At 40.2% G+C, this 26,623-nt stretch overlaps 1 protein-coding gene across 6 annotated transcripts in view; it reads left to right on the forward strand.

The window, feature by feature from the left end:
• Nucleotides 1-26,623, forward strand: part of CADPS2 (calcium dependent secretion activator 2) — a gene marked incomplete at its 5' end in the record, with an annotated part of 318,699 nt that overhangs the window by 48,859 nt on the left and 243,217 nt on the right. For all 6 annotated transcript variants that reach the window (XM_082495412.1, XM_082495415.1, XM_082495411.1 and 3 more), the window contains one exon: nucleotides 17,476-17,589. In XM_082495412.1, the coding sequence (XP_082351538.1) occupies nucleotides 17,476-17,589 (114 nt within the window). The remainder of the gene's footprint in view (nucleotides 1-17,475; nucleotides 17,590-26,623) is intronic.

Raw genomic sequence — 26,623 nt, forward strand, 5'->3', positions numbered from 1 at the left:
CTTCGATACCTAATTTTAATGTATGTTAGGATGGTAGCAGTTTAAGGGAGTGAAATGACTCTCGGAACCGTAACTTGTAATATGTTAATCAAACACATCCCAAATACTTGTCAGCGTAGAAGTAAAGGTAAATTGAGAAGAGTTCACTGGTTCCATTTCTACACTTCATGAATTTGGGAATGAATTTCAGCAGGCCGAAGTGAAAGTGTTCCCAGTAGATTTTTAATGAACGTTCAGGAATAACTCAAGTAAGTAGGAAACTGCATCTCCTCTCACTTATCTGCAGCCTGTGTTACTCTGAGGGCTAGTCTCTAATTGCTGGTGTACCCAGTTAGGGTTTTTCTTAAAGCTCTTTGCTCTCTCTTTTCTTCCTTTTTGTATTTGTCTATGAAAATCTGGCACAGGACATTGCCCCTTGGTGGCTGGATCCCATTGAGCTCTGTCTTTGCCTTACAGATGGTCAGTTTCCGTGCTGGAAACCCTGGTGAATCCCAAATTTCAGAGTTCTCTTCTACTATTTGTTCACGACTAAGCAATTTCATTTGTTTATGTCTTGTTTCCATTTTGTTTCATTATAAAGTAATTTTTTTTTTCTTGTGTAAGCGGAAACTAAGTACAATATGTGTTTAAAAGTTTTATTCTCTTGTGTTAGCATGTCGGTAATGAAGGGATTTCAAGTGTAAAAGCTGGTTGACAGACTGCATCCTGTCCTTCATACCCTCAGACCAATTTCAAAACCAGCTGTTGTTTCACAGCTGTTTACCGTGTACATAAAACCCAAGCAGTTTAGTAATCAAGCAGTTAACAAACTGTATCATATTATCTTTCTAGACTGTATTCCCTCGATTGCTGTTTTCTAAATAAACGGTCATTGAATTCTAATAATATTTCTTACAACTAGATTTCCTATAACTGTCTGGTACTTTTCCTTGGCTATTTTCTTTAGCTAGCTCCTAATCAGAAATGTAAGACTTCTGCAATATTTATTTAATCTTTATCTGACTCATTTTTTTCCTCTGCACAGAGTTTAGCAAATGCAGATATCGCAAAATACTGTGTCAATCCCGTTCCCTTTCAAACCTTAATGAGCAATCTGTGACAAGCTAATTAGGGATATTTATAACAGTTCTAGACTTAGTAATATATTTATCTGAAAAAGTTATCAGATGATGTACTGTCCTCTCAACAAAGAAATGATATTGTATGAGTTAAAATTTCGAGGTGGTAAAAACGGAATTCGTCTGTGTCCTGTCGCTCCAGAAGAAACCCTGGCACCGGTTTAAGTGATTTAATCTCCCGCAAACATTACAGAAGAGGAAATGAACATGATTACTTGTTGGCTGATTCCTGGGTTGAGCCGTGGGTCAGCAGAATATTGTTGCTATACAATGATTTCTGCCTTTGGGTTACTTTATCAAGTCACAGGACAGTTATTTCTTTTACCAGAATGCTTCGGCAAGTGACAACCTACTGAGCTTGACTCAAACTTGCCTCCCTCACTTGGTTCTGGTCTGTCTGTCCCTGCTCCACCCGCCTTGCATCCGAGGCCATTGCCTGTTCCTGCCAGCCTCTTGTTGCATTTTATCAAACCTGATTCCACAGTTACTGCAGTCTAAATCAATAGTAAAAGGATCAAGTTTTCTGTCACTCTTCTCTTTCCAACCTCATTCCCACAGGTATACTACTCTTTCACTTCCTAGCAGGGAAGCCTGGGCGGTTGATACAGAAAAGGAATACTGAGGTTTCACAGGCTCTTCTGGTAAAGGCTTGTGAATTGTACCATAAGCACAGAAAAGAACATCTTTTTAGAAAATTAATTGTAGGGAAATCTTCAGAATCACATGTTTTTGTAATGAAAGTACATGCATTTGAAGTGACTTTTTGCCTAACCTGATTATTTGGATTGTTACATTGGAGAATGCCTCGAAGCCTTTGTTCTTCATTATTTAATATATGTAGGCAGTACAAAAAGAGGAGGGAAATAAAACATACTTGCTGGGTGCTGGCTGTACAAAGTAAGAATGAAGATCTTAGAGGTAACATTACCAGTGGATCCTCTTTGCTATATTGCAAATGAAAAAAGAATTCTTTCCCGGGGAATGAGTTTTGGTAACTGCCTATATTTATTGTTGAGTTGAATATACACCTATGGAGTAAACAAATCTGTAGTATTATACCGTACGACCTCGTTTGTTGTGATTCATTTGGTTTACTCATTGAAGAAAGAGCAAGTTATCAATACATCCAGCATGGTACAGAGTCATGTTTCAACTGGCAGACAGTCCGCTTTTGTTTTCAATATTCTGTCCTGTTTAGCATTCGGAGCATGGAGGCGAACGTGATGTAAGGGAATTGGTTTGCTGTTTTACTGACTGACTCAGCCATTTAACTCTGTTCCCTCAAGGCATCAAAGCCTGCAATAAAAGAAATACGTTTTGGCAATAACTTTCTATGGAAGTAAGTGCAGCTTAATAACTTTTCAAATTAGTGCTAACATTATTGCACGGTGGAGAACACCTTAATTAAACTTGTCTTTTGGTTTTTTGTTTGCTCTAACTCTGTATTACTGATACTGAGATCTTATGTAAATCTAACCTCTGCTTTATAATTGGAGATGAGATTTCTTTTTTTTTTTTTCTTATAAATTGAAACTTCAATTGAAAGGTGATTTCTTCAAGCACTATTTCTTGAGGGAAAGCAGAATTTTGCTGTGACTTTATTCCTCCTTATTTTTAAGTAGGGTAAGTGATAAGGTTAAGGACAGACTTCTGCAGACTTTTATGCTCTGTTTTCACAGAATTAAATTTCTCTCAATGGTTTGTATCGTGCATTGCCATGTGTCTGATGGTCCCTGTTGCTTGCACAAAAGGGCTGCGTGGCAGATGAGTTACTGGGATACAACTGTGAAGGACCTGAAGTTTTTAGTTAAACATTGTTATGAAAACCTAGCAAAATATCCTAATGCAAGAATATTACAGCCCTAAACCCCAAAGCTTCTCTATCAATTGAATTAGAAAAATGCATCTGCATAAAACTGGTGATACAACTGGATTACATCTCAACTGTCTACCTTTTTTTCATGGCAAAAGAAAGGAGCAGGTATTTGCAGTGGTGAATAATCATGTCTTTGGAAGACAATGGTTCTGTGCTCATTAGGTAGAATTTGAAATAATAACTCAAGTATAAGTAGCTTGTGTTGAGTGTAGGAAAAGTTGGATCACAGAGATTATTTAGGGGGAAGCAAAAATTCTGTGTGGAAGGAGGACTGAGATGAAGCTGATTTAGATTTCTAGTCCTGGTCGAGAAAGGCGGTGTCCATCCCTGAGTAATGAGGGAAGGAAGGAAGGGGGCACTTGGGTGTGGACAACACTGTGAGTCTCTGAGGAGGGCTGTACTGGACCCAGGTTGACACCTGGGGACCGTGGGGGTGATACCAGAATGGCAATGTAACACCAGTTCCTTTTTCTGTAGGGTTGACATAGAGATCTACAGGGAGATGTTATAAATGCTGTAGTGCTGCTGCTTATATTTTGAGTAATGTAGATTCAAATGTTAAAGGTACATTTTTATCCATGAGGGTGGGGGGTGGTTGTTTTTCAAGGTTGTCTTCTGCCTTTCTGCTGAGAGCATGCATGACAGAAGAGAAGGAGAGGTGAGATAGGGAACAGCATCTGTGATCACCAAAGCTGGAGGCAGCAGTAAGGTAACAGGAGAGAGAGCAGCTGTGGAGGCCCCAGGTTTTTGCTAGGAAAGGGAGAATTTTGAGGGCAGTGGGGGGGAATGAAGGGATCTCTGGAGAGCAGTAGGGGCAGGCCGGCTCTTCAGGGGAGGCAAGCTGGGATGTTGGCAGGGGGCTGGAGTCGGGATCATGTCTGGAGGCAGTGTTCAGGGTCAGCCTCTGTCCAGCAGTCCCCTGGGAAGGCCATGATGATGAGGCAGGTCCAAAGCCAAGGCAGGTAGTCATGTTGGTGGGTGAGGCTTGTGCTGAGGATCAGGGAGGCAGGACATGGGGCACTGACAAGTGCTATGCAGCCACCACGGGGTGCAGGGGCTCCCAAGGCAGGCGGGCCAGGACCTTCCTGCTACCCTTTTCCACCACAGCTCTTTGCCACAAAGGGGCTGATCTCCGATTCTGCCAGCGCATTCGATGGTGGAGTTGACAAAACCCGGTATTTTACTCAGACATGTTAACATATTAATACCGTCCGTTATCGAAGTTGTCTGGGGTGTGAGCACGTATGTGCTGGAGACCAAATTAAAGCTCAACAGTTATGGGAATTGTAGTGGCCTGAATTGCACACATCAAGTCACAGAAGGACTTGGTGAGAACCAAGGAGCATCTGTGTTGCATTGCTTTATATAGCATTTTCATAAGGGAAGACAGAATTAACACTTACGAATGAAATTTGTAAATGATAATTAGTAGGTGTTGTGATAGCAAAGATTGGGACTTCTTTTCAAATGGTTAAGAAGAGGGAAGTATTTAATTAAGTAAAAAAGGAAACAGAATCCAGAATCTTGATTATGAAAGAAAAAAAAAAACAAACGTTTACTTTTTAATATATGAAGCTGCTTTTTCCCTCAAAAAAAAAGCACGGGAACAAGGATGAGATGGGGAAAAAGATGCTCAAAACCAGAAGTAAATTCTATAAAAGGCTTGGATGATGTGAATACATACCAAGCAGAGGAAATCACTTAGCATAGCAAAAGGCAACACTAGAAATAGGATTAAAATGCAGCAAAAAAAAAGAAAAAGTTCTGAGTCACTATCAGGAAAAACCTGACAATAAAATCTGTTAGCTATGGTTATAATTTCCCAAGTTAGCGATTACGAGGATCCCATTGCTTGGAACCTCTGAAACAGAATGGACAGACATTTATTTGTGATATTCTAGGGGGATTTTTTTGAGTACTTCTCCTTTTAAGGGAATTTTAATCAAGTGTTTTCTTGTGACTCTTAGTTATATAAAGATTGCCAAGGGAAATATAACTTTGGATAGAATTAGTATACCAATCTCTTGGGCCTCTCTTAAGAAATGTGTGAAGTCTGACAGATTTATTTAGAATGTGAAAACTGTACATTTAGATTTATACACTGTATTTTCCTTCTACATTTTAATGTTGTAGTGTACAGATCTGAGAGAAGTTCATTTTTCAAGAAAAGTGAGTGAATTTGCACTAATTGATGAATCTACTCTACCTATTAATAAAGATGCCATGGAAAAAAGATGTCAACAGATGTTTAAGTGCTGTATGTACACTTTTCACAGACTAAAATAATGCTTTGACAAAAGTGGACCCCATAGTCATTTGTGATATATGTATGTATAACCAAAATGAGATTGACTGTGGAATGCTTGATCTTGTGTTCCAGATACGTGGGTCAATATGACAAAGTGTGTAGATTTGGATAGTGTGTCTATGTATTTTCGTATAGAAAGGATTAATTGAGTGCGACGTACATAGACATCTGACAAAACATGTTTGATTTTAACATGCTTGAGGATTATATTTTATCTCTACATCCTTTTTGGAAGGTGTATTTTTCAGTTTGGGAATTCGAAACTAAGTGGAGTACTGCTTAAAGGTGCCATCTGATGTAATTTTAAAATGTGTATTGCTCACCCAGTAGTTTCAGCTGTATAAATTAAGCCCTGCAAACTGACCAGAAGGACTGTGATGATCTAGTCTGACTTCCTAATTATGTGCATTTAAAAATGCATCCTGTTGTTCCTTTTTTCAAATCCTTTCTTTCTGCTAGAACATTTGGTTCAGGAAGATGTTCTTTGTACTGAAGTCTTCAAATGATGGAGAGTCTCCTACATATCTTGATGAGCAAAACCTAGTGGTGTATTTTTTTTCTTTAAGAATTATCATTTGAGTGTATTAGATAGACCGCTGATGTTGAATAATGCTGCAGCCATCACGGCTCCTGGATGTAAGGAGAACAAGATTTGAGGGGGGAAATTTAATACCTTCTGTCAGACTGGTCTGTATGATTGGGGGGAGGGAGTTTTAGGCATGTAAGATACTCAAATTTGAGATAGAAGCATAAAATTTCAGAGCTCACTGCTAGCTGGCGATAATTGTTCTTCATTGAACTACGTTACAGTAGTCAGTCAGACTGTGTTAGAGTACAGATAGTTGTGGAAAGTGTACATGGCTATTGGGGAGGACATGATAAAGCTTTTACCTACTTATTGGACATTTCTCTGGTATAATTTTGTAATGCAACACAAACCTAAACTTTCTTGGGTTCATGAGTACTGCAGTCCTCTAGGTTTATGAAAATTAGTTCCCAGAGATGGGAGCTCTCCCCCTGAGAGATGGGGCTGGGAGGGCAGAGATGGAACAGTTTCATGAGGAGGGCTCTCTGTGCTGTTAAGGAAATGTCTGTGTGAGTTGGTTGCCATGTGCAGTTGCTTAGTTTCATCCCTGTGGTTTTCGTCAGATCATCTGCTGTGCTGGTTCAAAATCATATTACGTGCTGAGAAATAAATGTATTCAGGGATTTGGATGTGTCTTTCACAGAGGATGTTTATTGTGATGGCTATGCAGATGTTTGTATTTGTTGTTCAGATAGTGTCTAGATGTTGTTTGTGATAAACAGATTCCTGAGGCTGATGGAAAAGTAGGAGATGGAAATGTTTGAAGGCTCATCTTGAGAGGCTGGGGAAGGATTTCAAAGTAGAAATTTCTCCCACTACAGGTTTCCAAGGTAGGAGAGCACGTGACAAAGCGTAAGTGTACAAGATGAGATGAGGTGATACCTGGATAGCTCATTGAAAGCTGCAATCTCTTTTGCAGCAGTGGTTTCCTTGCCAGACAAAAATGAAGGTCATTTGGTTTAGCACAGTATTATTTTTTTTTTATAGTCCTTAACATTATGGCTCTTTAAGCATCCTAGTTCTACCATACCATAGCTAAACTGGGTTGTGTGTGGTCATGTGTAAAGTATGCATGTCTGTGTCAAGTGAAGACATAACTGTTAATGACCTGACAGGCCAGGCTTTACCTCTATTTCTTTCGGTTCTTCTGTTTGTTAATTGGATCTGAAAAACAGTCCATGTAGCCAGCTACACTATTTCTAACAGTGGCCTTAATCGGATGCCTAGGCGGAGACTGAAAATGGAGAAAGTGTATGTGGTAATTCCCGTAATTATATTAATCTCAGGAATTTCCTATAGCAGATGGAAGGGAGCGGGGGTTGTATTTAGCGTGTAGCATTTATGTGCATATAATCTGCAGTAGATTTCTCTTCCATAAACTGGTCCAGTCTCCCAAATACTTTTTTTGGTACCTACAATGGACTTTGGCAAGGAGTTGGTACATGTCTGTTATCCACTAATCCTGTTAAATTTTCTTGACATTAATTTGTTAGTTGGAGTTGAAGGCATGTTATTAATGAGAATTAAGTGTGAATTTATTGCCCTTAACCTGAAGAGTGATTCAGTGGTGCGGACTGTCTGCTCCTATCTAGTTCTTGGGAAGCCGGAATGCTTTAGTTCAAAATAACTGTTTGTGCTGCAATTTACGTATTGTCAATTTATCTGTCCAACCTCCATAAAAAAAGTGGTATTTTGGTTTTGGGATGGTGTTTTGTTGGGATGATTAACTGAGGGAGTGTACGAGTGGGTTGACCAAAAAATGCTGATGTACAAGTAGAGTAATCAAGCATAGATTGGCTTGGAAAATAGAACTGAATGCAGCCTCGGCACATTCTCAGATGACATCAAATCGAGAGGAGCACTTGACAGCAGAAGGGCAGGGCTGCTGCTTAGGGGACTCCTGACTTCCTGGACAAATGAGCCAACAAATATCTCAAGATGTTCAGCACAGACAAAAGTAAAGCCACAATTTCAGGCCAGAGCTCCACACATCTTTACAGGCAAGGGACTGACTGGCTGGGTCTTCTGCAGAAAAAAAAACTGGGGATCCTGATGGAGATCAAGTAGAGCGTGAGCTGGAGGAATGAAGGTTGGCCGCATGTTCAGCTGCATTAGCAGGAGTGCAGCTAGCAGGTCAAGGGAAGTACATTTATTTTCCATCTGCTTGACGTTGGTGTGGCCACGTTTGGAATACTCTGTCTGTTTTTGGGTCCCCAAGTAGAAGAGTGGTATCAACAAACTGGAAGAAGTCCATCAGGGTCCCCTCAGGTGCTTAGAGAGGCGGAAGACATGATATACAAGGGGAGGTGGAGAGGTCAGGGTTGGTTTAGTCTGGAGAAGGTTGAGAGGTTAACTACTGTAGTCCTTAAGGGCAGGGCTATAGAGAAGATGGAGCCAGATTCTTTTTAGAGGTGCACAAAAAAAGAGCAGGAAGGAATAGTCACAAGCCAACACACAGGAACTTCTGATGAGATATTAGGGGGTGGGGAAGGAACTTCAGAAAAAGTGTTTGAGCAACTTACACAGGGAATCTGCAGCTCTGGAGATATGTGCAGCTTGTCTGGACAAGGTCCTGAACAGCATGATGTCTCTTCAGAGGTAGCCTTGCTTTGAGAAGGAGATTTGACTAGCTGAATTCTAGAGGTCCCATCCATCCTAACTTTCTCTGTTTCACAGCCCTCACAGAGAAGTTAGATGAAGTATGGATACAATTCTGCTTATTAATGAAGCTAGGAACATTTTTGTGGAAAATAATTTGTGAAATTACCTAGTTTGGTGAAATAATTTTTTAAAGTTTATCAGAACCCAGAATGAAATGGATACTTTGTTCTGGATTTTATTCCAGCTTTTATTGTTGTCCTTTCTATTCCTTGAATTTAAGCCAAACTAGTCCCAAAACATGTTGCCACAGAGTGTGATGGGCATATAACTTGTATTTGCCAAGTGCCAAACAGAAATTACAGTCTCTTAGTTTTGCTTGCATTTCCATCATCGAGAAGAATAATCTGGATTTTTTTTTTTTTTAGTTTCATTTTTCAGAGGAGGGAAGATCTTGTTATCTGTGAAATCTCCGCACTTTTTTTTTTTAAAATAAGAACTGTTAGAAACTGAGAAGTGCATGCAGAAGTTACGTATGTGGGGAAAAAGCTGATATTTGCACAACCAAGGAAGGGTTGTATGATCACTTAGAAAGTGGGCTAAAACAGAACATGGATGTCAACCTTAGGAAGATGAGAGTAGGTTGGAGGAACGTGTATTTTGCTGTTGCTTCCATTAGTTCAAGCAGCTCTGCTGTAGCCTCCTCAGCTACACTTGGAGATCTTTGCTGGCAAAACGTCCTAGCGTAAGGTTGTTGGCAAACAAGGCTCTTCAGTGCAACACTTCTGAGGTATGAAAAAGCTGTTTCTGGTAGCTTAATTTATACGTGGAGAAGTTTTGCAAAATGAGAAAGCTGGTTTCTTGGAGTAAATAGCTCTTCTGACAAATAGTTTTGGGGGTGCACAGTTGACATGGGGTGGAAAAGATGATGTAGACGCAGAGAAGGAAGACAGGAGCTGCGCTGTAGGAAGTGATGCAAATCCATTCAGTCCAGCAGAGTTTGAACTGCTGATGTACACTGTGAGTCAGAGCTGTGCATCTATCTACATGTTAGCAGCAGTTACCTCTAAAACTTCCCTCAGCTTTCATTTCTGGAAAGGCATTGGTAGCTGAGGTTCCACACCGTGGGCAAGGATCACTGTGTGCATCTCTGCTAGGCATAATCTTCGTGGTCACCTGCATGAGCCATCATCAGCTTTCTTGGCTGGAAGCTTTGCTTGCATAGCTTTCAGGCATGACTGGTCTCCCGGTGGCTCTGGCAACCTCAGGGAAGCAAAGCTGCAGTGCCGGTGTGTGCTCTGCATGGGAGATGGCCCCAAACAGGGGTGGCAGGAGGGACAGCAAAAAATAGCTGGCCTAGCTTCAGTGTGTCTACGCGGCCACTCAAGACTAAGAGGAGATCAGGGAAACCTGCTGCACAGAAGAAACAAATACAATAACGCGAATCTAGCCGATGGCTGTCAGCTAAATTCTGCACCAAATCTCAGGTAGTAGGAGTAGGTACAAAGAAAATGATTGCAACTGTACTGACAACCTCATGTCAGAGGAGATAGCTTTTATTGGGGTGTGATATTTACTGCATTTAGGACAAACACATAGCAGATGCTTTCTTCCCTAGTGTGGCATAGTCTGTAAAAGGTTGACAATTTTTTTCAGCAAGACAGAAATCTACCATTGCTATGAGGAACTTCCAAGCAGTTATTTTTTTCTGCATTTCTTTATATCTTTTCAGGTTTCTGTCCAAAAATTACAAAAGTCTGATTCTCCCTCCGCCCCCTGCCCTCCCCCCCCCCCCCCCAAAAAAAAAAAAAAATTGTTCCTCTTCATTATCAGAATATTTCTCTTCCTCTCAAGTGGCCAATCTGACATTTTTGGAAGCTGTCTTCAGTTCTGTATTTTGGTGGTCAGTGTGGTACAGTTGAATTCCTTCACATAAATCAGATTTTGCCTTTGCTCACTGCCTGTGATTTTTGTCCCATCTCTTCTAATTCCCGAAGAAAACCAATGCCTAAACCCTCTGTTCCTTGTGAAACATTTTACAATCCTGATGAAGAATCTTGAATATGCGGCTCTGGACAATGAAAATATTTAAAGTTTCAGACTTAATGATACAGAAAATATTTCTAACTTATAATGAAATATCCTGTAAGTAGAATTCAGTGACCAGTATATTACTGGTAGTGTTTCTGGTTTTCAAACAACTGGCAGACCAACGAAAGGTAAATGCCATGTTGTGCTCATTTGATTATAAAGAATGAGAAACTTGTTTGGTTAAATGTAATGGCTGATTTTTGAAATCTAATACTTGATTCTACGAGGCGCTGAATTGTTGCACAGCAGGTATGTACACAGGGTAGTCTGTGCTGAGTGACAGCAAACAGAATCTTTATAGTCACTGTTTTACTTGGAATAACTTCAGCTTTAAGAAAATCAAAGAACAGCTGAGGTTGCTAAGTGACAGCAAAATATTTATCCGTTATTTAGAAAATCAAACCGGTTTATGCGAGGAATAGTAAAGGACAGCATATATTGTGTGCCACCCACACGCTGTATAGGACCATTATTGTACACTGTGAAGACCTACATAATTCAGCACAATAACCTCAACTATCATCCCTGTCTTAGTGCTGAGATTCTCTAATACTATTTATTTAGTCTTCTTCCTCAGAAGAAAATCTCTCGAGTAATTCACTATAAATGAACACTTTCTGTCTCTGCTCTGAAACACAAGTAATATTCTTGTTTGTGTAGGCAGATAGTGGGAGAGGAGGCAAGGTAGGGGGGAAGGAGGGGAAATAGAGTGAGAATCACTGTTTATTACTGGCTATTTGCTTTGCAGGCTTATTCTCATCACCGATGTGTGATGAAGCTCATTAACAGCCAATGATGTGGCACAGGTGTGTTGTATTTTGGAAGGAGAGGATAATGATGGTTCAGCCTAAGGCTCTGTGCCCTGAGTAAGTGTGTTTGTGGCTCTCCAGAGCCTGGCCCTGTGGCTAAAGCCCTCCCCACCACCATGGGTGGTGGGAAGTTGGGGTTGTAGCAGGTTTGGTTAGGGATGAAGACTCAGATGTCTTGAGTCTCGCTGAGCAGTAGAGGGAGAGTTGTTTCAAGTGTTGTTAGATGCAGTCGTGCCATTTCTAACTTTCATTTGGGAAGAGGAAAGCCCCGTGTGATGGGTTGACCAGTATCCCGCACAGCTGAGCTGGGAGATCCTGCAGGGAAGGCGCAGGAAGGGAGTTGCAGAGCTCCACATCTTTGAGCATGCTACTGCGGTTGGAGGATTTGGGAAGGTGGGGAGACTAAGGAGATGGCAGTTAGATTGGCACTTAACCAGCTACCTTTCAAGGCAGAGTGAAACCATACGAGACAAAATCTAAAAAAAAAAAAATAAAATAAAATCAAAAAACACGAAAAGTGCTCCTTTTGTAGGCATGTGGAGCTTAGGTTGAAAACTTGGTTTGATGGGGAAGTGGACCTGTGAATTGTGTAGGGCCTTGAACACATGGTCTATTTGAATTGCTAGGAAATTATTGATAGTTGAATTTTTATCATCCTGGAACTGGTGGGTTAAATTTAGCGTCGCTGTAAATGTGTTAACCTGTTGTATCATCCAGGTTTGGTTCTGGCTGAGGGTATGGGCAAGTGGGATGAATTATCCTATAGTGAAACTCAGTTCATGACATCAGAAAGTTAGTCCTTGGCATAATTTCTACTCTTTCCTTTTTTTTTTTATCTTTGACAAAGAGCCTGGCAGGACAAGAAACAAATTTATGTTCAAAGAAGCGTGCGAGAAGTTGGATGGGAAAGGATTTATTTGTACCTTCGTTTCTGTTCATTCAGGAGTTGTAAATTTTTATCTCCTGACTGAAATGGGAGGGAGAGACAGCTGTTTGAGGGAACGCTCATCAGGTTATTTCTTTTACCACTCTTCTTTGCTCTCAAAAAGTATAGTTTTGACTAAAGTTGTCCGAAAGCAGCTGCTGCTGTGGAAGGCATTGGACAAAATGCCATAGTTTTAAAATAACAAAGCTTCATATTTTTAGGAAGTGTCATGTTTGGTGCTACGGGTCATATACGTTGCAGCTGAGAATTCGGGGACCGTCTCTGGTTGGCTCCTCCCTACCCCTTTCCTTTTGTAGTCTGCATAAGCAATATTTTATCTAGCTCCCTCTATAATTGCAGTCATCACCTCCTGCTATTTTCCGAAAATACCCATATGGTCTGAGAAAGGGTAATTTCGCACTACAGAGTGGGAGCAGAGAAGAAGCAATGCTGTTGCTTGCGTTAAGGTCAGGGGCTTATTGATAGTCGCGCAGATCCCAGCTCCGAGTGTGAAGACGTGCAACCTGCCGTTATTTCTTTGCTATATTTCTAAGATTGCCACAAGGTGGCAATGGTTCAGAATGTTATTTCTCCGGTAGCAGCTCTTTGGCTGACCGCTCTTGCGGGGAATAGGGTCAGCCGCAGGCTGTGGTTGCGGGCCGGCGGCCGCGGTGCTCTGGGGCATGGCGGGAGAGGCTGGTTGTGGCCAACACACAGGCCACGTCTTAAGCCTTTTCCTTTTAAAGGCCAAAGTTTTGTAGGGGACAGTTGTACTGTGAGTTATGTCTTTGCCAGCTGCTGTTGGCTACACGTGTTTAGGGCAGCAGTGAGCTCTTCCGTGTACTTAGGCAGTGAGGAGCAGATAAAAATGCTCTAAATCCAGCATCAAACTCTGCGATGGTTTTGGTTTTTTCCTTCCTTCTTCCAAAGAGAAGGTAAGCAGTGTTACTGTTACAAATACGTACACGCTTCATTTTTCCTTCCAAATGATGGAGTTTTTTATTTAATGAAGTAAAACATTGGAACAGCTCCCTAAGCTGCCAGATCTGTTAGAAATGCAACTTCTTCTAAAAATAAGATTTTTAGCTCTGTGTAAAATCCATTTATTGAAATTGTTTAAAGGTATGAGTGGAACTAAAATAGAAATGCCTCTAGGTGTTTGTACCCAAGATTCACTTTAGTAGGGAAAAAGCAAATCTTTAAATTAGTGCTCAAAGAAGAATATCTTGGATATATAAGACTTCTTTGAAATGTTAACTGCAAGGTGAGAATTCTTTTTAATAGTTAAGTGCCTGAGGCTCTTTTGATACCTTTGTATTACTCTGTAAATTATGAAAAGTTAAATTGTTACTGCAACTTGGAAAAAATTATTCTTAATTAAATAGTTCTTTGAGAAGTTTATTCTATCTTAAGTATATGTTTTCATTCTTTGATAGTCTACTAAGGTTAGCAAATGTAAAGTAAAAAATAAATGTTACCTTTGTGAAATGCACAAGGAGGGAGGGAAGAGAAATTTTTGTCTGTTGCTTGGCTGCAATAAAGAAAAAGCAAATTCGAGGGCAGTTAATCCTGTTTTCCCTTAAAGTTGTCTTTGCTTATCTTCAGTCATTCTGCAGAATACAATCAAACCTGATATTCTGGGTTGCTGGAATTTAGTTATACGTTCTCCCGTGAAGCAGCAGTAGTTATTTATGTAGTATCACACAGAGTTACGACAACAGATTTCATACCACTGAGAACGCGAAATCCGAATAAGCAATACAAAACTGAAGCAGGCTGGTGAAAAGCTACAGAATCAGTGAGGCTTTGCTACGCGCTTCAGGGGATACTCAGTTTACATTTGGGCGTACATGTAGCAATGTCCATTCTTATCTTCATTTTAATTTTGCTCTTCGTGGTTCTTTCTATTAGAATTAAAACGTGGACACAAAGGCACTGACAGGAAAGACGTAAAGAAGTAGTGAGGGACTGAAAGCAAAGGTCTGACGTGTGTGGGCCTTGCACAGAGGAAAGGAGGAAAAGGCACGTGCGGTGGAAAGGTAATCCTACTGCAGAAGGATTTTGAGATCCCTTCTGTGAACTCCTCTACCAGAGAGAATCGAGCCAGGCTTATTGCCCTTAAGTTTAAGCATTTCACTTGGCATTCTGGTTGTGCGTGATGTCCTCATCTCCTGTTCCTTGTTAACCAAGATGGACAACTTCAGAGGTAACCCAGACTTGGACAGGTTGAGCTGTTTGGCGGTGTCCAAGAGGTAACGTCCTGTACAGGCGCCTCTTTCTCTTCATGTGCTGTTATGGCATTCTAATGCAATTAGAATTCCCTTTTTTCTCTGCATTTCTAAGCTACTACTTTTACTTTTTGTTTTGTTTCATTTTTAAAGGCACTTGGCTGCAAATTGAGGAGTGTTGGTAATTTTTAATGGATTCATTGACATAAAAAAAAAAGAGTGAGAATTCACTGTATGCTCAATGTTCTGACATTAAAAAAAACAGAGGAACTGTATGCGACAACAGATAACTAGAAATTATTCTGTACCTTGACAGTTAACACAACTGTGTCTCTATATATGATGGTACTTGGGACCTGTAAAATAGACTTCAGATCATCCTTAGTGCAAAATGTAGCTTTTCATGTTTTCCATTGGAATTATTATTATTTTTCAGTTTTGCAGAACTTTATTCCCCTACACATCCACATTTCGCACTAAACCATAAGTAATTTATGTACAGTAATCCTAAAATGCCACTCAACCCTTAGAGCTGCTTACTACCTGAAGTAGTGAATACGAAAGCCATATATAAATATTTTAAAGGCATTTCCGTTTGCTGAGCTATGATGGTTAGAAATGAGGAAGTCAGAATTAAATTTATATTTCATCGCCTTATTCATAATGTTTTTGTTTGATATGTGGGTAATAGGCAAGCAAATCACCTAAAGAATGAAGACTGCAAGCATGAAAACGCTTTCCCATAATTGCCTTGGCAGGAAGCCCGCGTGTACTCGTGGCAGAGCTGTGAATATTCCATGGGATGAAGGAGCTGCTTGCTCAGCAGTGGTGCACCGTCGACGGGAGCGCTTGGCTCTTTTTTAAGTCCCCTGCAAGAACAAGCGTGTGCTGGAAAAAAACCTCAAACCATCCTTAATGATTCGCATTTTCCGATATCTCAACTTGTCCAATAAGTTTAGAAAATGAGAGAAGAATAAGAGGAATCAAATAACGGGAAAGACCTGCCCTGCGTATCTGGGAATAAAATTTGCTTTCTGTTAGAAGCAACTGACCTTTGTGGTATGGATTCTGTGCGAGGAATGGGTGTCTGGCGGACAGACAGGTGCCGTTTTTGGTGTATGTGTAGACACAATACAAAAACTTCTCTCCCGTTATTGTTAACTAGCAGCAGTACAGGCTGGCGGTGTGTCAGTGTTGGGCTGCTGCTCTCAAGAGCCCATGCTGGAAACTTTTCCAAGTCACAGCAACTTCTGTTGGAAGTTTGCTTGCCTTCTGTAGGGGTTTCTTGGGGCTTGTTCTGTATGGCTAATCGTTTTGTTAAGATGAGGAACGGAATTACCGTGTATTTTTAACTAGCTTGGATTTTTTTCAAAGGCTTTGCATTGCTACTGCCAACTTTTCACCATTTTTCAGAGGATTTCTCATATAAAGTATTTAGATGGCATCTATACTATTGTTTCCTGTGAAAATAGAACAGCTTTCAGGTTTGCCTTCAATTTGGGGAGAGTTTTGCAGTAAATTGCTACCTGTTTCATCGAAGCACATGACTCGACTAAGTTAGCAAACTTTATGTAGGATGAAAATCCTCCCTTGATGTGAAGGAGATAGAGATTGTCCACAGTAGGCACATTGTCAGGATAGCATTAATTTTGCTAATCTTGTAACAGTGTTGCGGCTTAAATGGTTTAAAGTGTCAACGCTGGAGACCTGAAAGCCTGGGGTCACCATACTTACTGTAGATGCCAAAAAGTTCTTCTATAAGAAATGATGATGTGATCGGGGTAATGTTATTTGTTGCAGGGTAACCATCACAAATATAACTTTCTGCCCCCTGGAAAAATATTTTCAATTTCTGTCTATATATTTATTTGTTTATTTTTAACTAAGCAAAATACAGGAAGGGTAAAATAACTTTTCAATCATTTGTGTTTGGATTTTCGTAATGTTAAATTTAAAGTTCAGGGATACTCACTGGAATAAAGGCTTTACATTAGTTTTAAAGTTCTGGGAAAGCAAAACAACTATTTTTAACTGTGGCTTTGCTATATGAATATGTTAGTGGCAGTCTCCTTTGATGTGATGTTCTAACTTCTCACAGATTTGATAAGGAGAAATATCTTACTAAATATTTCAAGAGCTGATAGGAACCTTGGCAAAAGGCCTGTGTCTGGATCCCCGAAGAGCTTTCAGATATTGCTTTTTCCCATAACATTAAACTTCGATAAAAGTGGGGTGATTGCAAGGTTCAATCATGTAATCTACTCTACTAGGAGTCTGTTTTCAAAATGCACTCAATTTTGATATGAAGTTCACCAAATTAATTTGGTATCGGACTTGGAGCCTTGTGGCTGCTTTTCCTGGGGACTCGTTGTTCCGCGTTGTTCATAGTGGTATAACACCAGTGGCTGTAAGTCCGTTTTCTTCACAGGGAGCATCTTTCATCCATTTTGTTCACAGTGAAGATGCTTGTTAAACTATGCCAATGATAGTGTCTAGATTACTAAAAAAAAAAAAAAAATGGAGGCATCTCAGTTGTTTTTCACTTATTTGAAGGCTGAAAAAAAATTTGAAATATTTGAAGACTGGAGCTAAGAGCTAAATTTTATTAGCTGGTGCTGCAGCCATGGGGAAGGTCAGCCATTTCATTCAGCCTATGCATATAAAATATTGCTCAGAAGAAACGTCCGTGCAGACTTACCCATAGCATCCTGAGGACACAAGGGAAAGAGCAGAGGTTTAGTTGCATGCTGAGCGCGGGCATGACTTGCTGCGGCAACCTGCCTGGCCCAGGTGGGACTCGCTAGGGAGCCAGGTGGCCAGGGAGCCTTCGCCTTTTCTCCCCTGTTCACCGCTTCCAAGTGTTGCGTATTTTTGCTTCGAGGCTAATTGCATTTATTATTGTTCACTCCCCTCTCCTTTTTTTTTTTCTTGCGTAGCTCAATAAGCAGCAGCTACAGATACTGAGGGAACGTTTCCAGGCCTTTTTGAACGGGGAGACGCAAATCGTAGCAGATGAAGCATTTTGCAATGCTGTGCGAAGTTACTATGAGGTAAGTTATGTGCTTTGTTTTCTGTACGGCTTAAAAAGTTCATAGGATCTCTTTTTAATGCAGGTACAAGGAAATGAATTTTAAGTTTCAAAGGCTGTGAACTTCCAAACCTTCTAGAAACAGCTTCCTCCTACTCCAGCTTCCCTGGAGTTGAAATCCACTGTCTGGGTGTAAGAGATAAACTGAACTGGAAAATATCCACCCTTTTTGAAGAAGGAAAAGAAAACCAAGAAAAGACAAAACAAAAATCCCCTGGTGCTAAAAATCTTTCTGGCACCATTTGATACAACCCGGCAGTGCTATCTTTATCTCCATATGTCTAAGTTACCTTTTTTAATCAGCGCTTTGGTTGTAAGTTACCATCTTGAGAAATAAGTATTCTGATTTTTAGTTACCGTACAGAGTTTTTTAGAGAGGAACCTCCTTTTCCCTTCTTTCTACGCAGCTGGGCCAGCTCTCACCTTCTGCTGTGACCTCCCAGGCACCTTCAGTGCCTACAGCCATCAGTGTAGATCTTTAGAAGTGGCTTTAATTGCCTAAGGCACTACAACCATCGCTGATGGCCTCGGCCTTGGCCAGCTGTGGGTCCGTCTTGGAGCTGGCTGGCATTGGCTCTATCGGACACGGGGGAGGCTGGGAGACCCCTGTAGCCCCCCGCCCACTACCAGCACCTTGCCACGCAAACCCAGTGCAAGTATAGAAGTTGTTAGAAAGTAATCCTTTTTCTCTCTGTAACTGATGAAGAGGTTAACACTGGGAGGAAGGCCGGTTTGGAAGACGGCGCGGGGTAAGGCTGAGCTAGTCAGCTGCCCAGCAGTAGGTTTCAGAGGAGTGGGATGTCTCAAGATGCTGAACGTGGGGTGGAATTGAAAAGGACATAATGTTTCTGGTTCTTTCAGCAAGCTGTGTAAGAAGCTTGGTGTGTTAGAGGGAGTAGCCTGCCCTTTGGAAAGGATGTGATAGTGAATAAAAATTGTTTTAAAATAAATGCCTAAACAGTAACTGTCCTGTTAAGATTTACTCTGTGTCTCTTGTTAATGATATTTTTTTGGATACATCAAGAACTATGTTTTTCAGCTTATCTGCTGATGCAGTGAAGAGCTGCGCTTAATAATGTAAGATAGACCTATAAAATGGAAGACTCAAATTCTCCAGCTGTTTTCAGCCATTCACTGCTTTGAATTAAGTGCACAAATGTTCTAGCTGTCCTGTTTCGAACATAGGATTCCAAAGATCGTAGCATCACTGTCAAGGCTATAATGACACCATGGGCTAGTGGGATCTTCATCCTGTGTTAATACACCGTGAGCTCATCTACCAGCTGTAGTTTGGTTCTTCAGTCTTTTTTTTCTTGTTGTTTATTCCACCCCCCCAATTCCATTTTCAGTTCTTTCCAGAGATTTCCTTCCGGACTTGCACAGCCTTTTCCAGTTGTGCAGTTTGAGTCAGCATTTGCTAGTCATCTTTAATTTATTTTCAGGATTGTGGTAGATAGTTACCAGTATGCAATCTTAGATTTGATGAACTTTGCTCTGGTGGAATCCAGCTGGAGACTTAGTTCAAACTACTGCTCCTCTTCAATGCATTTTAATCAAATTTTATGCATCTTGCCACGTATTCTCATATCATCGCTTATATTTGTCTCTTGTGCCTTTTTCATTTGCTGCATTACCCATTTGTTGAAAATATTAATACCTATTACTTCTTTGTGTGTTCAGTTACTGCCGTGCTCTGATGCTTTCTCGTCTCTGTCTTCCACATATGATCAGCACATCTCCTGTTGGATGATGTTAGTAGTTTGAATTACGGACATCTTGCTTGGTTTTGTCATACAGCATCTCATAAGCTTCAGTGTTAATTTCCTTATATGTTAGTTGCTGAGCTACAGTTCAATTTTATCTGACATGGGAGGAAACAAACGCGTGGTCTGCACAGTAATTATTTCACTCTGAAAATTTGCCTTTAATCCTATGCAGTAGTTACGGTTTGAGAATTATTACAATATTGCTTGCAAAGCCAGGCTATTCTCATTACGGTAGTAGAGCCCAACTCTTTGAATGTGAAAGAGAAGGTTTGTTTTGGGCATGTGACATAAATCCTGTATCCCCACTTGCAGGTGTTTTGAGTCACTAAATCTGTCTTTAATTCCTGGGTTTGATCAGAATTTGTCCTCTTAAGAATCTAAAGGTTCCTAGGATTGAGGAACTTATTATAGTTTAGTCTTTGATTTACTTTTCTAGAAATATTTGCTGAAAGAGTAATTTATTTACTAAATAAATAAATATAAATTTCAGCATCAATTTCACTGTTGTAAGAGAGTCATGCTCCTGTGTCAGGACTACTTGGGAAGATTTACGCTCGTCAATTTTGTTGCCTTATCCTTCAGCATTATGTCTTTTCCAGTGCTGCTGTGGTTTTTAAGACTTTCTATTAATATTCTGGCGTTGTTTTTCATTTATCTTAAAAATCTAATAGGAAGACAATTCACAGGAAAAGTTGCATAAACTCTTTAACTCTCCAGAAATGGTTATTTTTGTGTTCTGCGTAATTTCCTCCCTGGCATCCCACCGCACTTCCTGAAAGTCTCACTGAAATTTAGCATGATTCATTTTTTTATACATATAATTAAGATTGTCTTGAGGAATTATTTCCTCTTCCATTCCAGTTTTAGAGAAGGTATGGAAATGTCCACAGTTCTCTTTCTGTAATCATTCTCTCAGAATTCACACTGGATTTTTTTTTGTGGAAAATTCCGTTACAGACATTGAGCCAGATTCTAATCGGTAGAACATCAGATGTTGGTGATGCTTTTTGGATAAAGAGAAAAATTCAATCATATGGCAATTTATTATGAGTAATTATATTGGACACACTGCTAAGTGTAAAATTAAGTGAGAAAGTGACTTATGAAATAAAGTCTGTCTTTGCATATTTCAACCTAGTTTTTAAAAAAGTTATCGGTAAAATAGTAGATAATCTTTCATTCATCAATTATTGCATACTCTTTCAAGAAGATTGGAAAGTGCTTTTCTGCGCAGCCCTAAGAGGTTCATTTGTCACCTTTTATATATGTACCTATTAAAGGTATATACCTTTAATAAGTATGTATGTACCTTGGGCTAAACTCACAGTGCTAATTCTTTAGTCTTGAATGTGTGCAGTCTTAGATATGAGCAAAATGCCTGCAAAGAACTGTAACTGTATGTTTGAAATGCTGTGAAAACTTTTTCAGTATTGTAATGACTGCAAGTTCTCAGGTCTTCAGCTCTGCTTAAAGCATTGTGCAGCTGCAAGAAATTTTATGTACTAGTGTTTTTCCTGTTTTTCTTGCCGCTTCATTTTAAATATGGGGTTCTAAGCCATAATTACTGCATGCTGCTTAAATCTGAATGTTAAATGCAGGATCTGTAGCAGTTAGCACTATGAGGGGTTTTCAGAGTTTAAAATCAGACTTAGTTCGATTGTAGCAGTTTGCCTGTGATACAGAGATTATATTTAACTTAGTTTCTATTTAAATTCAGGTGTTGTAGTCCTTGGCAAATTAAATTGTTGTCTGCCACAGTCAGGCAACAGGAAAGAACTGAGGTATGGCCAATAGCAAAAATTGATGTGGCAGGAGATTCCTCTACAAATCTAGCTAATAGATCAGCACTGCCTGGCTGTGGGGAGGGTTTAGGAGGGTTTAAAAATCAGTGAACTAAAAGTAGAAAACAACCAAAATCAACAATAAGAAAGACCAGAGGCCCCACGTCGTAGAGTCATATGACGATTGGGTTGGAAGGGACCTTAAAGATCATGCAGTCCAACCCACTTGCCACAAGCAGGGACATCTTTCACTAGATCAGGTTGCTCCAAGCCGCCTCCCGCCTGACTTTGAACACTTCCAATGATGGGGCATCCACAACTTCTCTGGACAACCTGTTCCAATGCGAGGTCATCGTGCAAGGCAAAGGTGGCCAACCCCAGCCTTGGGCATATTCAGAGTGGTTAATGTTGGGCTGTTAAGGGATTTGAAAGTTCTACAGAGACTGAGAATGGAAGAAAATCGTGTAAAAATAATCCCATGAACACCTGCCAGTGCAGATGTACCTGTGATAATATCACTGTTTCTTTGATTTGATTAAAGCTATGTGAGCGTTTACAGGCATCCTGAAAATCTTTTCCTTCCCTTAGTGCAGAGCAGTTGTTTGGGCCATAGTGGGAGCACACGCTAGTGTGACAAAAACATTGATTATTTCTTGCACTTATCCTTAGAAAAGGATGAATTGAGTTCAGTGGAGCTTTTTTTATATGAAGACATTCTGATGTTGGATTAGTCTGAAAAAGTTGAGGTAAAGGAGGGAGTGAAGCAATGACGCTATTTCTGCCTGTAATTATAGAAAACTTGGTCTGGAGGTGTTTTGCACGTATGTTAAGGGGCAAAAGGATCTTGCTGATGAGATTGCGGAAAGGAACTAGCTTTTTGCACTGAGTGGTATTTTGGTTGCTTTTACGGCTTGATTTTTAATATGAGCTACTTTAGGTACATGATTTTTATTCAAGGCAACAAAAGGCATAGCTGATCCTGATGAATATTTCAGGGCTGAAGATGACCCCTAAAGGAACTAAAAAGCATTCATTACAATCAAAACGTAATGCACACAAAATAAATAGTAATTAAATGTTGGAACATTCTGGTTTGATATTATCGAGGCAAAATAACGGAATCAGTAGATTAAACATTTATTTAAATACATTAGGATACTAATTGTAGAAGCTAACTGGTTTTCAGGGCATAAATTCACTGGTTTCTGCTTTCGTTGTTTTTCTTGAAAGTCCTAATTGGCATACGTATGTATTGAAGAATATGGGCTTTTTGCTCTGTTCAAATCCTCTTCAGAAACCTGAATACTGGGCCAACTTGGGATTTATTGTTGATACAGTCTCATTTGGAGAAGCTGTTTCAAGAGGAAGTTTTCTTACATTGGCTTTAGGATAATCTTATGTTTTGCCTTGTGAGGGAGCCTTTCAACAACAAATACATTTACAGTTGTACTTACCAGCACTTCCACAGTTCCTTCTAGTTGCTTGAACATGTTGGCGAACTTGAAGTCAGTGTGATGTTGCATGGGAGCTGTTATTTTAGAGGTCTGGTTTTGGCCAGTTCATTGAAAAGCTTCATCAAAATGATTTCAGGCCACCTCCAAGAACGAGGTGTAACAAAGGTTTATCATCTAGGTCATCCGTTTCATTGAAGGAGCTCTAATGCTGTCAACGTTTTGGATCAGCAACCACAATTTGGCGAGTAAGGGAGATTGTCTCAGTGTTAGCAGTCTAGTTATTTTCCTCGAAGAAGTGAGGGGGAGATAAGATACAACAAATTAAAATGTGCTTCACATGATCTAGACCTGTTCCAGAGATCTGATGGAGTCGAATTGCAGGCTTTGCCATGCACAGCTTTCTCTGAGAGAGCGTTGCTTTATTGCTCTTGAGCGGAAAGTGTGTCGGTGCTGCAACCCTCTAGTCTCTTGGTTTACAAATAGCTACATGTAACTATATTCTTTGCGTTTTCGAAGGCTGGAAAATCCCGTTTTCACTTCCACCTGCATGGTGTCAGAGAAGCAAAGCATTTTGCTGTACATCTGCACAGAACATAATTGCCGGCTGTTGAAACTGTCTGTCCAGTCTCTTTGGACACTGGTATTTGCGGATGATCATTGTTAATTTGACTGAGGATGTCGCTCATACAGTTTCCGTATTAGCGTTACAAATGTAATTATAACAGACCTGTATTTCAAACTTCTAAATGAGGTAGGTAGGTGGTAGATGGAGTTTAATGCATTAATTGTACCAATCCGTATCTTTGCAAGTCATGTGTGGTGATAAAAGAGAGGAAGAAATGGCTCACTGAATTTAGATTTTCAAAAAAATCTCAATAACGGTGTCCTTTTTGTTCATTTTATTACCACTGTTGGTCCAGGCCAATAAGAAATGCCTTGTAGGTCTGACACTACACTGCAGAAGTAATTAGTGTTGGGTAGTGAGGAATGTCTCTACTGTAGTAAGCATTATTTGACATTATTTACTTGTTTATTAGGTAAATTCTGAATATCTGTTAATCTGAACAAACCAATTAGAAAACCAGGAACGGCTCAAATCGTTACCTAACAGTGAATTTGGTCTGTGTTGCTTAATTATTTTTCTCCTAATCCTAGTGCAGTTTTACTCGGTCTCAAAGGACAACAAAACTTTTCTGGACATTGGGTTTACACAGTTAACAGTATGTTGCGCTGAGACACGGACTATACACACTTTTGTTGATGCTGTCTTCAGAGCAGCTGAAAACAGTGGAGTTTTTTTCAGCTCGCCTGATACTAATAGGAAATGTGACGGTTTAACATCAGTCCTGCAGGAATCTTGCAGGAAATACTAAAATTTTACTCTCTTTTTTTAAATTTGGAAATCATTATTTGGAAGGATTTCTTTTACTAGATGATGAAAGGAATGCAACTCTGGATCTTTTCAAGTTATCCTTCCTGCTGCCTTTTCCGGGTCTCAGCACAAAGCTATCCTTAAGGGCCTTTGGAAGTGGAAATAACACCGCAAAATATTTCATTAAAAGGGTTATGCAGCGCTACAGACTGGGGGCGGAGTGGCTCGAAAGCTGCCTGGCAGAAAAGGACCTGGGGGTGTTGGTGGACAGCCGGCTGAGCATGAGCCAGCAGTGTGCCCAGGCAGCCAAGAAGGCCAACAGCATCCTGGCCTGCATCAGGAATAGTGTGGTGAGCCGGACTAGGGAAGTAATCATCCCCCTGTACTCGGCACTGGTGAGGCCTCACCTCGAGTACTGTGTTCAGTTTTGGGCCCCTCACTACAAGAAGGACATTGAGGTGTTGGAGCGTGTCCAGAGAAGGGCTACAAAGCTGGTGAAGGGTCTGGAGGACAAACCTTATGAGGAACGACTGAGGGATCTGGGGTTGTTTAGCCTGGAGAAGAGGAGGCTGAGGGGAGACCTTATCACCCTCTACAACTACCTGAAAGGAGGTTTTAGAGAGATGGGAGCTGACCTCTTCTCCCTGGTGACAAGTGATAGGACAAGAGGAAATGGGTTCAAGTTATGTCAGGGCAGGTTTAGATTGGATATTAGGAAGTAGGCTGCCCAGAGAGGTGGTGGATTCACCATCCCTGGAGGTGTTTAAGAAAAGGGTAGATGAGGTGCTTAGGGACATGGTTTAGGAGTGGTGGTGTTTTTATCAGGGTAGGTTAATGGTTGGACTTGATGATCTTAAAGGTCCCTTCCAACCTCACTGATTCTATGATTCTATGTTGAAATATTGGATTTTCCTTTCTGCCTTTATATAGCGATGTCTGTGTGTTCCAGTCGGCAGTATCTCAGGGACTCTTCAAACTAATGGAGAGCAAGAGGACACCTTTTTTCCTCCTTTCAGCAGTCAAATGGATATTCAGCCCAATCACTTGTTGTCTTTCTCCATGCCAGGGGGAGACATGGAGTTTCATGTTAATAGTACACTTGAAGTATCTGAATACAAGATCAGTGAAAGTTTCCGCAAGATACCTATGGACTCTGTTTGAGCCAAAGTTAGTTCAACCAGGTTCTCTCTCTCCTGACTCTGTAGGCACTGGAATTTTCTCACATAATTTCTCTAGGCTTCAAGTTCTGATGAGAGATCTGCTGTAGAAAGTTGCCATGTTTTTCTAGTTAATCATTCCACTGAATTGCAAGCAACTAATAGCCACAAGATTTCTTGATCTTAAAAACAAAACAAACAAACAAACAAAACCCCAAATCCAACCCACCAAGCAAACAAATGGCAAAGGAGAAACCCTCCTATTTTATGTACCATTAGATTGAATTTTTAGGGCTGATATTTACTCTGGATATTATTTCATTTACTCTTAGATTTCTAGATGGTTGGATAAGTGACTTTTGTTTGCATATTTTGATTGAACCTCTCTGTTACCATTTTACTTTGTGATAGAAAGCTTTACCTGTCAAATCCTTAGAGATGTGTGACTTGTCAAAATCTTTTAAACTTTAAAGTAATGTCTTGGAAAAGTGGCATTTTATTCTTAATGGCGAATTGATAATCTCTGAGTAAACCAAGCTAGAGAGAACATGGCAGTAAGGGATAAAAGAGGTCAGCAAATGGATAGCTGAAATCCAGAAGTCAGTAAATGAGAAGTGAGATTCTAAATTCTCGCTGATCCTCTCTCAACCCCATTTTATTTCTGTTCTATTGCTAATTTCAGAAGATGACAACAAATTCTTATATCCTGAGAATTGTGTAGGCAGATCACAGACAGTGGTGATGTAAATATTTTCTTAGTGATTGTTTTCAGGTTTTGATTGATCTGCATTTCCCACCACAGGGTATTGTTGTAAAGGCAAATTGGAAAACGAGATTCTTCTCAAGCTTTTATTTTCTGAAGTAAGCTTTATGGTGCCGTAGAGATGGCTTTTTCTATTTCATGTTGCCTTAAAAAGGATTTATTCCTCACAGAGCAAGAAAGAGGTTTCTTCAAAGTTAAATCCAGGCATAAAGTTGCTATCCACCCAAGATTCTCCAAAAGAAACGACGTTATCTTAAACAGAGCATACTAAGAGAAATAGATTACCCAGTCTGTTCCAGTTAGTAAATGCCTGCTTTGAGCACTGCTAGTGAACAGTAACTACCTCATTAAGGAAACTGTTCTTTCCACTTGGCCTTGCCATCAAACCATTTCCCCTAATTTCCTAGTTCAGTTTTTCTTATTAACTTAAGCTCATTGCTTAGCTTGCTGTTTTCTAAATGCAAATTGCACAATCTCTTCTTTTATTGTATTACCCTTTGTATAAATGGGTCTGTCTTGTGCCTCCTTAGCAAAACAAAAATGCTGAGCAAATCGCATATTCTTGATCTGTAGTAAATAATTTGATATCAGGCATTTGTTATGGTCCCTCTTTGCACCTTTCACTTGTCTTATTTCTAAATCAGGGTTCCAGACACGGCCCCAGATCCTGGTGCGGTTCTGATACTTTGTACTGCTTTACGTC

The sequence above is a fragment of the Vanellus vanellus genome (genome assembly GCF_965231255.1).
Source record: "Vanellus vanellus genome assembly, chromosome: 1".
NCBI lineage: Eukaryota > Metazoa > Chordata > Aves > Charadriiformes > Charadriidae > Vanellus > Vanellus vanellus.